The 12,951-nt window shown below is 43.0% G+C and overlaps 1 protein-coding gene across 1 annotated transcript; it reads right to left on the bottom strand.

Moving 5' to 3' along the window:
• Positions 1–1,394: 1,394 nt before the first annotated feature.
• On the bottom strand, positions 1,395–10,339 carry LOC106745099. The gene is made up of 3 exons (XM_014620376.1): positions 9,934–10,339; positions 1,578–1,811; positions 1,395–1,499 (listed from the first exon to the last, which is right to left on the bottom strand). Exons 1-3 carry the CDS (start codon positions 10,300–10,302, stop codon positions 1,395–1,397), a joined length of 708 nt encoding a protein of 235 aa, XP_014475862.1. The 5' UTR covers positions 10,303–10,339.
• Between the last annotated feature and the right edge of the window lie 2,612 nt (positions 10,340–12,951).

Genomic DNA, 12,951 nt, shown 5'->3' with positions numbered 1-12,951 from the left:
TTCTTTACTGCTGTTTTTGTGACTGACACTTCACATAAATTATTACCATACGTTTACATGTTTTTTAAAACGCCCTGTATTTCGGAAATTAGGTTGTTTAGGATACATGTGTCCGAGGGGTATGTGATACTAGCAAATTGTTTGTTAATATAGTGACAGCGAAAGGATTTGTTACACGGAAAAAATAATTTTGCTGTTGTAGCAAGATATTGTTGCGACAGTAATAAATTTTAGTTGGCATAACTAAATTATTTTGCTGTCCATATATCTGACAAATAGCAATTACTACTCCTAACAAATCTTTCTGCTGTCCAAACAAATTTTTGTTTACTGTCACTACATTAACAAACAATTTGCTGTTGTACCAAAATTTTTTCTCCGTGATATGAACTTCTTTTACTTGAAATAAACCAAAAAATCGCTCCCTTGAGTATGGCTAGATATTTCAGGAACAACCTGTACATTTTGAATAAAGTTGTTCCAATAATGACTTTTTAACGCTTTAATCCTCTAGCCGGGTTCTTTTTGCTAAATTTTCTTGCAATAACAATTAGTATCACTCACGCCAGTCGGCCCGCCGCTTTCCTCTGACGAACGTCGCGGGCGACGGCCGTTCTTTTAATTACGCGGACGTAATTGCGCGTCCGCGGCGGGCGGATTTCGTTTCTCGCGCGTTTCTAACGATCGATGATTACTCTCCTCCTCGGCGACTGGCCGCTTGGTCTCCCGTGAAAGTAATCGAACGGGTGACGGGAAGGGGNGGGAAGGGGGGGGGGGGGCACGTCGAACGTGAAAAATGGATGTTTGTCCTGAGGAGACGAGGCCTCCGCGGAGTCTCGTCCCGCCACGCCTGTCATTCAGCGCGCACCAACACAACGCCGCGGTAATTGCCTCGGGTGGTTTTTCGCGCTCACTCTCTCGCGCGCGTATAATTAATCGTCGCGGGCACGACGGACGCGAAGCGATGACGCAATGAGGTGAGCAAGGGGGAAAAAGGGAAACGTCCGGGGAGACTCGTTCGAGGAGGAGAGTCTCGTGAGAGATGAATATCCGGATCGACGTGGCGCGACGCGGCCAGGCGAGGAGGAAAAATACGCGCGAACGGAGGATTGTTGTCACTCGTTGCGACGCCGAGCTCTCTCTCTCTCTCTCTCTCTCTCTCGTGCAAGGGAAAGAGAAAGAAACCGAGTTTCATCTCGCGTCTTTCCCTCGTCGAGACGATCGTACGATTCCGCATTTTTGCGCGTCTCGATACCTACTTCGATTAGCGCGCTCGCAGATTTTATCGGCACCGCGCCGGACATACTTGGAAATATCGTTCCTTCGATGGACGCGCGACTTTCAACTTGCCCGCGTGCTGAATATTTTGACAGGTCTCAGATTAAAATTCCGTTTCAGAGAGGAGGAGATCCGCGCGACTGCTGAGCGGGAGATCTCGTCATGTCGGATCTGCGAGACGACAACGACGACGTAGAACGCCGTGTCCAACGCGTGTCGCTCTAGACGTTCGGATATTTATTTATCGGCTCAATGTATCTCGATCGAACTCGTGAATTACTCACACGTCGTTCTCTCACCTGATAGGGCGCCGGCAGGTATACGCCGCTGTTCAACGAGAGCAAGAAGACGCACTTGACCAACAGCGCAGCGAACACGAGGGCGGCCGGCAGACCCACCAATCGAAAGGCGGCGCAGGACAGCGGATTTTGGCTGAGCGACGCCGCGGCTGACAGTCCTGCCAGGAGGAACAGGCCGAGAAGCAACGCTTGACCCAGGAACAAGTGTCGTCTGTTCGGCGCCGTCGCTCTGGCCTGCAAGGAAATCGGCATCGAACACGAGTTCGAGCAGGTGAGTGAGTTTAGTTATACACGGAAAAGGGATATTGGTTGATTCGGAAAATTTATAGCTCACTGATCAAATTCAAGTGTTCCCTATAAGCGCGTAATATTATTTAATATTAAGTAATACTTTTGGAATATTAAGAGATGGTTGCATGTTCATCTCTGATAATATTTAACAAATAATATTACGAGGTCTGTTCAAAAAGTATCGCGAATTTTGTGTTTTTTCAAAAATTATTTATTTATTCATGAATATCTGTTTTGTCTCCTTCAAAGTAATCCTCATCAGATATTATATACTTGTGCCAACGTTTTTTCCAATCCTCCAAGCACTTCAAAAAATCATTTTTTGTGATCTTGTTCAGCTCCTCCTTCGATGCCGTCTTTATCTTCTCAATCGTAGCGTAGCATCGTCCTTTCATGTGCCTTTTCAGTTTCGGGAACAAGAAAAAGTCACAGGGGGCCAGGTCTGGGGAATATGGTGGCTGCGGCATCATTAGTGTGTTGTTTTTGGCCAAAAATTCGCGCACAAGCAACGATGTGTGAGCAGGGACGTTGGTACGAATTTCGCGGCGACCCGTCTCATGCCCAAATCATTAGTAAAAATCGAATGGCACGAGCCAATCGATATGTTTAGGTCCTCAGCAACTTCTCTAACGGTGATTCGACGATTGGCCAATACTATTTTCTTCACTTCATCAATGTTTTCGTCTGTTGTTGACGTGCTCGGGCGTCCGGCACGCTCTTCGTCGTTCACATCTTCTCGGCCCTCTGAGAACATTTTGTACCACCGATAAACGTTGCTTCGGTCCAAGGTAGCTTCACCATATGCCACAGTCAACATTCGGAATGCGTCCGCGCACTTAATTTTGTTTTTCACACAAAATTTGATACAGATTCTTTGATCCATTTTTTGGAATAGGCAAAAATCGAAGACGAGCCAAAACACGTCCAAGCAAAACAGCTGTCAAAGATAAATTGAATATTCAAAATGGCCGAACTTGTCGGCATAAGTGAGGGACATGAGTACCAATATAACGCCACAAAAAAATCGAAAATCGAATATACGTAACCCGCGGAAATTCAAAATTCGCGATACTTTTTGAACAGACCTCGTATTTAATGTTATTATAATATTATATATCTTTTTAAATATTGAAGTCTATGTATATATATAATATATATAATTGTAGTCTTTTTATTTCAAATATATTGCAATACCAATTGTCTTATTATGTAAATAAAATCGAAATAATTTTGCATAAAAATACGTTTTATATTTAAAAAACGCATACATACATACACACGTGTGTGTGTGTGTGTGTGTGTGTGTAATATATTTGAATTGAATATATGTTAGAAATTTGTTTGTAAGTATATAAATTGTTATTTGCTATTGATATGTTATTTATTATTGATATATGGACAGCAAAATAATTTGCTCTCCATATTGTCCATTATGCCAACTGAACGTTTTGCTTACAACAGTAAAGTTTTGTCGGTGTAACAAATTTTTTTGTATTTTTTAAAAAATAATTTTAATAATAATAAAAATGGATTTGTAATTTTAACAGGTTGACAATCGTTATACCTTTATGTGCTTGAGGAGAGTTGTCCCAGAGCGCAAAATACATGCTATTTATCTATCTATCGATTCGGCATACAATTTCTTCGTTGTACGAGCAAATCTTATAACCTTATATATATATTAGTGTTATTCGAATTTGGATAACTTTCTGTCAGACTGAATAATCTTTTGTCACCGTGAGCATTGTTGCTTTGGTGAATTTTAGCCCAACTAATTATCAGCTATAATGAAATTCATTGATACATCAAATTTCCTTTGGTATAGAGCAAAAGAAATCAATTGTCTCGACAAATATGTTGAATTTGTTAAATATCCTAAGCTATATTTTCCATTAACTTGTGGTGTCTTTGCTGTGACAACAAATCTGCTATGCTATAATATCAAATTTTATTTGATGCCATCATTAATCTTATGTGACTCTAAAGCAGATATTTATAGTCGGATTTTATTTTCATGTCCGTCTTAAGTTCAACTTCAGATGTTTCATAGCCAATGAAACGAGCCGTACTGAAGATAAACCACATCTGAAGATAACCTTAAGACGATCTTAAATATAAGAACCGACTATGAATGCCGGTCTAAGGGTGGTATTCACAGTCAAATCTTATATTTAAGACCGTCTTAAATTCACCTACAGATGTTGTACGGCTCATTTCATTGGCTACAAAATATCTGAAGGTAAACTTAAGACGGTCTTAAATATATAAGATCTGAATACCGGCCTAGGATTTAATTAAGACAGAAACCACATAGATCGAAGAAAGTGTACTATAGATTTTCTAAGCTAGCAAGCTTTTTCGTTATAACAGCAATTTTTTCTTTTCCCTATAATCATCATAATCATTTACTTATCGCTTTGCTGACGTTCGTTACCTACGATCTCGATTATGCCGAGATACCGTAAAATATCAATACTTTAATGATGTTCTAACTTTGTTGAAAAATGCACTTTCGCCGGGCGATCGTGATCGGATGCGCAGTCAACGCGAAAACGCATTCTTCCTCCAAGTCCTGGCAGCGCCGATCTCCATATCGTCCTCGCGCTATTAACTCCGCGCGAATCAGGGGATCGCACGGTAGCGGAGTGTAAGAATAAGTACTTGTAAGTAGCCACGCTCGGTAATTACACGCGGATTAAGCCTCAGGCTCGTCCGCGCGCGCACGGAGTTAATTTCTCTAATTAGACCAACCGATATCCCGGCCGATCCGCTCGCGTTTACCGGCGCGTGGATGCAAAAGCGCGAGTAATCGGCGACTTCCTCGGGACGGAGATCGCTCGCTGAAGAGCTTCACCGCGCGATATATCGCATTATTAATTTTATCATCGAAACACCGTTGACATCATCATCCGTGCGATAGCGACTATAGTTTTAAAGTTTCGTGAAAAAAAAAATAGTTCTTTTCCCAATTTTTTCGCGAATTCCTTCGGTTTCTCTTCTAAGGATACACAAATTCGTTTTAAAAAAGTCAAATGCGCTGATAGAAAATTATAATTATTTTTGGCGTCAAAGATATTTTAGTAGTAACAGCAACATGTGCATGTAAGGTTATCCCGACTAGAAATTGTCATCGGGTATACGAGTACGTGATATTGCATAAAGTCCTGTTGAAAACTTCCAGGTGGATTTCCACGGAAATCCATAGGAACTTATGTGAATTCATATAGTATGATAAAAATTCATATAGGGATGCATATAGTGTGTGGGAATCCATGTAGGAATCCACATTTGTGAAAATTCAAATAGGAATTCATATTTAGAGCCTGGGTTTTTGGCGCAAATCTCCAGAGGCAACAATGGGATCCCACAAGGGTTTCTTATATGGATCCCTATCTGATTTTTTCAACAAGGAGATAAACAAAAAGTTATCTTTGGTAAAAGTAATCATGTACTGATAAAAATTGAATAAGAAAAACGTTGTAAGGTTATAATGATTAGATAGATGTTAGAACCTTAGTGTATTATCCTAATGTACTATTTTATTAAGTTATAAATATTATATTTTATAAAGTTTTACGTCCTTTTCGGGATTTTACTCACTTTACTTATTACGACTTGCGTTATCAATTTCTAATGTGGACTTCTTGTTACAAATCTAGTGTATAGTACGTTTGATTAACAAATTTAATTTTTATAATTTTTTTCATAAAAAATATTAACTGTTTTTGCACTATTAACACTACGCCGTCCGGCGACACCACGTTGGTGTCGTGCGAAAACTATCGCGCAAAGGCCGGCGACACCACGTTGGTGTCGTGCGCAAAACTATCGCGCAAAGGCCGGCGACAGCACTGTAGTGCCGTTTGTGTTTTGATTGTGTACTGTTGGTGTTCTGTTTGTGTTCTGTTTAAGTAACAATAAGTTACAGACATAAGCGTGTTTTTTTATTTTTATAAGTACTTGTGCCCTTTGATAATGGCAGACGAAAGCTACTACACCGCGTACTTCCAATCATGATTCGAACGACAGACTTTCCGGTCAGCTAAAGCAACACCAGCTAATACAAATTTCCGAAACCGACAAACGAAAACGAAGAAAGTGCCACGTATGTTCCGAAAACCAAAAAAGAAGGACAACAAATTTAATGTGTAAATCTTGTGGAGTCGCGTTACACCTCGGAGATCGTTTTACTTCATATCATCTAAAAGAGAAATACTAAGTACTCAATAAAATATTAATAAATAAATAAATATATAATACAAAAAAATGTTACATTTATTTACATATATCCTCGAAATTTCATGAAAATAGCGGGACAGGATTGAAAACTAATGAGAACTGACGATTTATGATCTCTCGAAAACCTCGAAAAACCGCCGGCGACAAGCGAAATGATCAACCTTACCGGCGCCAGACAAAAGAATCCCGATTAGACGTGCGGACGGCATAGTGTTAAAACCGAAAATCGTCCAATTCTAACAATATTTATGCTTCAACTTATATTCGATAATAACTTTGATTTATATTTTATAAATATTTTTTATTAGTTTAACATTCCTTGTCCTTTACAAGTCCTAATCTAATCCTAATCCTTTCCGTTATCCGAAGTAAAACGTAATGGAGATTCAATAATATAATCTGATGAGGATATTATAATGAATCTTGATTAAAGTCCTGATTATCACGCAGCGTTACATGACTTCTTAGGACCCGATAATATAGCCTTAGATAAATCCGACAACCAGTTAAGGTCAGCCCGAGCTGGACCATGGGATAAATTTCTAGTCTTCGGGATTATCATTAACTCTATAGTAACACTTACGAGAAAAATTTCAGGGAACGTAACGTCTAAAATCGGAACATCTTAAAAACTTTAAGACGTTTTATGTTCCAACGTCTGAAAGATATCTTTAATATATCTTTAAGACATCTTATGTCTTGATTTCAAACATTGTGTTGTCTGGGATAGTTTTTCTGACTATTTTGTGGTTAAAATAAAAAAAGGGTATGTTTGGCGCCGAAAATAACTACAATTTTCTATGAGTGTGCATTCGTTTAAAACTTGCCACATTTATTTATTTACATAAATAATATATTTATTCCTTTCCATAAAAAAGGTAAGATACCAAAGGAACCCGCTGAAAAATGGAGAAAAAATGATTTCTTCCGAAATGTTAAAACTACAGTCGCGATTGAGAAATGTTACTGACGCGAGTCTCGGTTTCGAGCGTGAAGTAACTCGGCGCGATCGCTTCTCGAATTGAAATCCCGTAGGCGCACGCGGAGCTCTCCCGCGCGAGATAGCCGGAGAGCTGTCGGACGACCTGACGAACACACGACGGGACTCCGCTATCTCCCGGCCTTTCTCGCCGAGAGCTGCTCAATGGTGTGTGTCGGAGGGCGCGCGGTAGAGAAACCGAGGCCGGTCGCGCAAACTGGGCCTAGGTCTCGGCGAAATTCCCCGCCGTTGCCGGTTACTGGAGCTTATCGGTGAGTGAACGAAAACGATTAGTGGGTCGGCGGGAAGGCGGCGGGCGAGGGGACGGTGCGATAGAGACGAGTTCTTTTCCGAGCTCTATTAATCGCGCGCGAGCGAGCGTGCGAGCGAGCGAATAAACGCAAGGGGGCGAACGAGGACGAACGTTGTCCAACCCGATGTTTACGCGTTTCATTTCACTTGAACGAAGCAAGAACAACTCTGGTACCTGACGGCGAAAGAGAGACTCTCGGATAATTTTTTCTGCCGTGTTTCCGCAAGCAAGCATAAGTAAAGCGCGGAAAAGCGAAGCCGGGATCGCGTGAGATCGAGAGTGAACGCGCTCACGAGGGTATTCGTGAAGGTGACGCGGTGCCTTCCCATTTGAACATGTTCAAATCGACAATAGAGACGCGTTAGCCGCGACCTTAGAACCTGAAACTTGCTTCTTCGATTTCTGCATGAGGAAAGATCAGAAATAACTCGAGCAAATGAACTCGATTTCAGGGTTGCGTGTGACGAACTAATTACCGACATTTTTCTAAAGTAAAATTTTCACATTCTCTCGATCGCTTGTTTGTGTCGAACGGTCTCAAAAATTTGGTTCAATGAGTCGACTATGAAACATGATCTAACATATTATTGATCATATTTATCATTTGATTTATTGAATGCAGAATGGTTTATTAAGCAGTTAGATCAACTTTTTGTTAGTAGAAAGAATATTCGTATCGTACATATAATTATATTTCAGCTTCGTTTATCGTCGACTAAATTTCATGCTTTAAATTCCCCCGTTAGATTGTCGATTTGACTCGATTTTCTTTAATTTGACTTTATCACGATTTGCTCGGCTGAATCTGCTTATACTGAAAGAAGTTATAGTTATTTCCGGCCTCATGATGATAAAATTGGAATCCACATGGTGTGTGGAAATTCATGCAGGAATTCACATGAATTCTTAACTAAGACCTGAGTTGCGACCTTGGCGCAAATCCCTAGGCAATCATGGGATTCCATATGGATTTCTTATATGGATTCCCATTTTTTTTCAACAGGGAACATATTGAAAAAAGTGCTACTGTTCATGTAATATTTATTTGATTCAAATAAAATGGTTACTCCAATACTTCTTGGCACATGTATAATTAATTATGCACAGTGATGAACAGAAGGGTTTTGACACTTTTTTCTATAAGTTCCGGAACGCATCCCGTGTCCAATAGGAGAATTTATTTTTTAGTTATTCTCAAGAGACGTTCTCCTATTGGATACGAGATGCGTTACGAAACTCATAAGAAAAAATTGTAACAATCTTTCTGTCCACCATTGTACAATATGATTCCTTCGATGTTTCTTACATATATAATACGATATTTCCTTCATATATAAATAGACATTTACTTGTATATATTAAAACAATTACAACTAGTATTAAATTCATAATATTGAGAATATCAGAATTTATTTTTAGAAAATATTTACGCCCCCTCCCCACTCCTCTCCCAGACAGAAAAATCTATACTTAAAAAAACCTAAGTTTCTTCAATGGAAAAGAAGTATCACATAATTCTAGTAAATACCTTTTTAAATTTAAAACTATTTTATCTATCCCAGTCCTGTGTTGCCCGTGTCCGGGTATGGTGACCTCTCTCATTTTAGAACTATTTTTTAACTATTCTTTAGAACTATTTTTTAACTATTCTTTAGAACTATTTTATACTTACATTAAATAATTCATAAATTAAAGTATTATTGCGTTCAAGTAAGTATTGACTACAAGTTAATAAAATATATCTAAATTGATAAAAATATTACTTGATTTGAAACGTTGAGAAGTAGGAATAGTGTTTACTTGATTTGGGCACTTTTTTCTGTGCGTTTATTAAAAAAGAAAAAAATAGTCCTCCTGACTATAATTCTATTACTATGATAATCATAGTTACAAATACCAAATATTTCTCTCTCGTTATATGCCTGAGGTTTGGGTTTTACTCGGAACGAAAAATTCCTAACCACTCAATCTTTTTCTCGGTATATTCAGATAGAAATACGTGATGATCACGTTTTATCACAGTGTATTATCATATCATACTCAATGACTTCAATTTAATGCCTTTTGAAAGTTCATTAACATCACATGAGCACAAGATGTACTGATGTGTGCACGTTCTTGACGTGATTAAGAATAATGCTGTTAGACGAGATATTTTCCCGACATTATGACGTAAATGATATCTGAGCAGCATGTGCGCGCGCATCTGCATCTATTCTCATCTTCATAATCTGACTGTTGCGAATACAAAATTAGGCTTGATCGAATATATTTTGCTATCTGGGTAATTAGGATTATATCGCACCCCAGGTAGCAGAGTGACGTCAGAAGACGTTCCAATGACGTTAGAGACATCATTTTGCCGTCGATCTATAACGTCATTCTGCCACTTGGAATACCTCGGAATCGAGTTGGTCTCGCAGTTTTACCGAGTCTCACGAATCCGTCCGTCGACGCTAAGACGCCTCGAAACGACGATTGGAAACGACTTCCAGCCACCGCCAGCGTCTCCGCCGACGGGGTGCAACGCTCACCTTAAGCAGCACGAAGACCTCGAAGCCGGCCATGAGAAGCATCGCGGCTGCGCTGAGGGCAGCCAAGGGCAATGCCCAAGGACGCTGTTTCAGCAAGGACCGCGGCGCCGTTGGTCGTATTTCCACCTCATGCTCCACCTGGCCCTTCCTGTTGTTCGGCGGTGTCCGGTATACGGTGACCGTCCGGTTAGGCGCCGGCACGCTGATTACGCTCGCCACGCTCGCCAGGCCGTGGCCGATCTCGGACGGCACCAGAAAGAACTCCGTCGAGAGCTCGTAGTCCCTGGAGCGCGCGGTTCGCGCTTCCGCCAGGTACAGCCAACCGGCCGTGGCTGTCGCCCACGACAGGATAATCGGGCCCAGCCTCATCACGGCATCGGCGGTTATGCGTCTCGCTCTTCTTCTTCTCTCTCTCTCTCTCTCTCTCTTTTTATTTTCGCTTAAGGGGAATTTTTCTTTTCCCAGAACACCGAATATATATACAAATAACGCCTTCTCTCTCTTTCTCCCCCTCTCTCCCTCTACCTCTGTCTACCTATCTATCTAATTCCTCTCCGGCACGGTGCGTGCGTAGGTTCGTCAAGGTGAGTGAGTGAATACGTGTGTTATGTGACGGTCTCGCTCGTCGTCGTGGTCGTCTACGTCGTCACCGGGACATCACGCACCGCCTCCTGCGTACGCGCATCCTTGCAGTCACGCAGTCCCGCTCTCTCGGTCAGGGTTCACCGACTGCGCCTGCAAGCACGCTCGTGATTAGACGCGCGAAGACACTCGGGCGCGGACGTAGCAGCGCGCGCGCCGGTCAACCCTCGTCAGCTGTCAGACGCGTCTCTTTTTCGGCGAGCGAAATAGCATTGTGATGTTAAGCAGCTATTTTCTACGAACGACGTCGTGCCGGAGCATCTGAGAGATACGCGCGATCAATCCTTCTTTCTCTCTCTCTCTCTCTCTCTCTCTCTCTCTCGCGATCCTCGATTCGTTAGCGGCCGTCGATTATCGTCCTAATGAAAAACATCGGGTGAAAAATCGGCATCCGGGATTGATCGAGCAGAGGCAATCTCCGGCTGAACGATCGCGCGCGAGCGCGGGGCTTAATTCGATCCTCTTAGCGTTCGACATTTCGGATAAACAAGCACGGCTTTATCGCGGGGATCTCATTAACGGAGGAATGCGGGAGCTCATTAATGATTTATGATCTCTTTCCGTTGCTCGCGTGTCAAATCCGCTCGTGCGCGCCTCGGGCGCGCCTGTTCTGAGTATTTTTCATCTCGTGTATCGTCCGCTCGGCGCACATCGAGGCTATCAAAGAGACGGTTCTGTTCCTCCCGAAGCCGGCCGGAGGAGCGAAGCGAGGAAAACGCCTTTAGACCCGCCGCTGACTTCATCGAAGCGCGCCTCGTGGAGCCAGGGATAACGCAATACCCGAGGAAGTCACGATCGAGAGCGGCGGAAAGGGAAAAAGATCGATAGACCGTCGCGTTAACGATCAATTAGGCCGCTTCTCTCGTGCTCCGCTCGCAACCACCCCCGAGCGATCTGCATGCGCTAACGCCGTTAATTACCACGTCGTTCGTTACGAGCCCGTTCAATTGTGCTCTCGGAAATTGTTTAATAACGCGAAAAGCTAAGCACCGTGTCATTAATCGGACACCGTCCGCGCGCTCCATCGCATGACCGGTCCGCGCTCGCCTGGCCTAACGCCATTAATTATTACGAACAGGGTCAGCCGTAAGTAGAGTGAAGCACGGGCCTTTCCTGCGAGAAGCACGCGGCAGAGGAGACCGAGAGGGAACGAACGCGCCAAAACGGAAGCCGGAGAGCCGGAGTATCGCGCGATCGTCCGTGACTTGAATCGATCGCCGACGGAGCGGCGATAATTAATCGATCACGATTACCACTAATTGCACTCGTTATCGCCGTGAGGATCCCCGTCCGCCCCGCGCGGTACCAGGGAGAGGACGAGAGCCCGCGCCACGGAAATTTCTTCGTGTCGCGATACGATCACTGATCACATCGGGGCGCGATCATTCGCTCGATCCTCCTACCCGGGCAGGGACGTTAGGGGAGCTTACGGGCTTCTCTCTCTCTCCCGAGGACCCACGAAACCCCTCATTCCTCCGGATCACATCGCGGTGTCCCGTCGGCTCCAGTCGCACCCACGTCGGGATCCCGGCGTCGACCGCGTTGACGATCCTTCGGGGTTTCCCTCCCTCGCCGTTGATCGTAGGACGACGGTGTTGTTCTCCGCAACCGGGCGATACGTCCGCGGTAGCCGGAAACTCGAGCGGGGCGACGACTTCGAGGACGACGACCGTGCGTGATCGCCGTTAGCGAAGCGCACGTCGTGAACGCCGCGCTCCTACTGAGCTCTCGGCGCGCGCGTTCGCGATGGCCAAACCGAAAGCAGACTGGAGTTCCGTTCCGGAGGTGAGGTCTATCCGTTACAGAGAACTCGGGGAGAGATGGTGATGACGATGCAGAGGCGGCGGCGGTGGCGATGGTGAGGAGCAGGAGCGGACACCGAAAAGGAAATCCTTTTCGAGCGACGTGGCTAAGTCAGGGACTCGGAGAGAGACGATCGATTGTCGATTTGAGGTTAATTAGAGAGAACGAGAGGAGAATCGAGAGAAAGGAGAGAGAGAGAGAGAGAAAGAGCATTATTTATTGAGCGTTTCGGGACATCTTCTTTTAAGCGCTAATGACGATAATTATAATAAAAAGCGGGCATCTGTTATAAAAAGCAAGCATATTTGGATAGAAATGGTATATTTAGATAAGTTTGTGAATTAGTGACTTACATTAATAATAAGCGTACACAAAAAGAGAAAGAGAGAGTGAGATCGAAACGGAGATTGGATAATTGTAGTTTTTGTTTATCTATGTAAAAATATCGAAAAGATAGTACTACGGAAAAAAGAATTAGCACCAAAAGCTAAAAACTGGTTCCCGCGGCAAAAATTAACTACATATATTTGCATATGATATAACTGAATTTTAGTTAATTTTGTTAATTTTTGT

The sequence above is a fragment of the Dinoponera quadriceps genome, unplaced genomic scaffold (genome assembly GCF_001313825.1).
Source record: "Dinoponera quadriceps isolate SergipeBrazil2010 unplaced genomic scaffold, ASM131382v1 scaffold1114, whole genome shotgun sequence".
Taxonomy (NCBI): Eukaryota; Metazoa; Arthropoda; class Insecta; order Hymenoptera; family Formicidae; genus Dinoponera; species Dinoponera quadriceps.
Note: the sequence above shows the minus strand (reverse complement) of the source record. Positions and strands in the feature narration are given on the sequence as shown.

Excerpts from the sequence above, each read along its gene's own strand:
- LOC106745099 (XM_014620376.1), bottom strand. The coding sequence starts at position 10,302 with ATGAGGCTGGGCCCGATTATCCTGTCGTGGGCGACAGCCACGGCCGGT. Across the intron at positions 1,812-9,933 it reads AGGTCTTCGTGCTGCTTAAG|GCCAGAGCGACGGCGCCGAA; the intron begins GTGAGCGTTGCA and ends ATTTCCTTGCAG. Across the intron at positions 1,500-1,577 it reads ACCTGCCGGCGCCCTATCAG|AGCGACACGCGTTGGACACG; the intron begins GTGAGAGAACGA and ends CCGAACGTCTAG.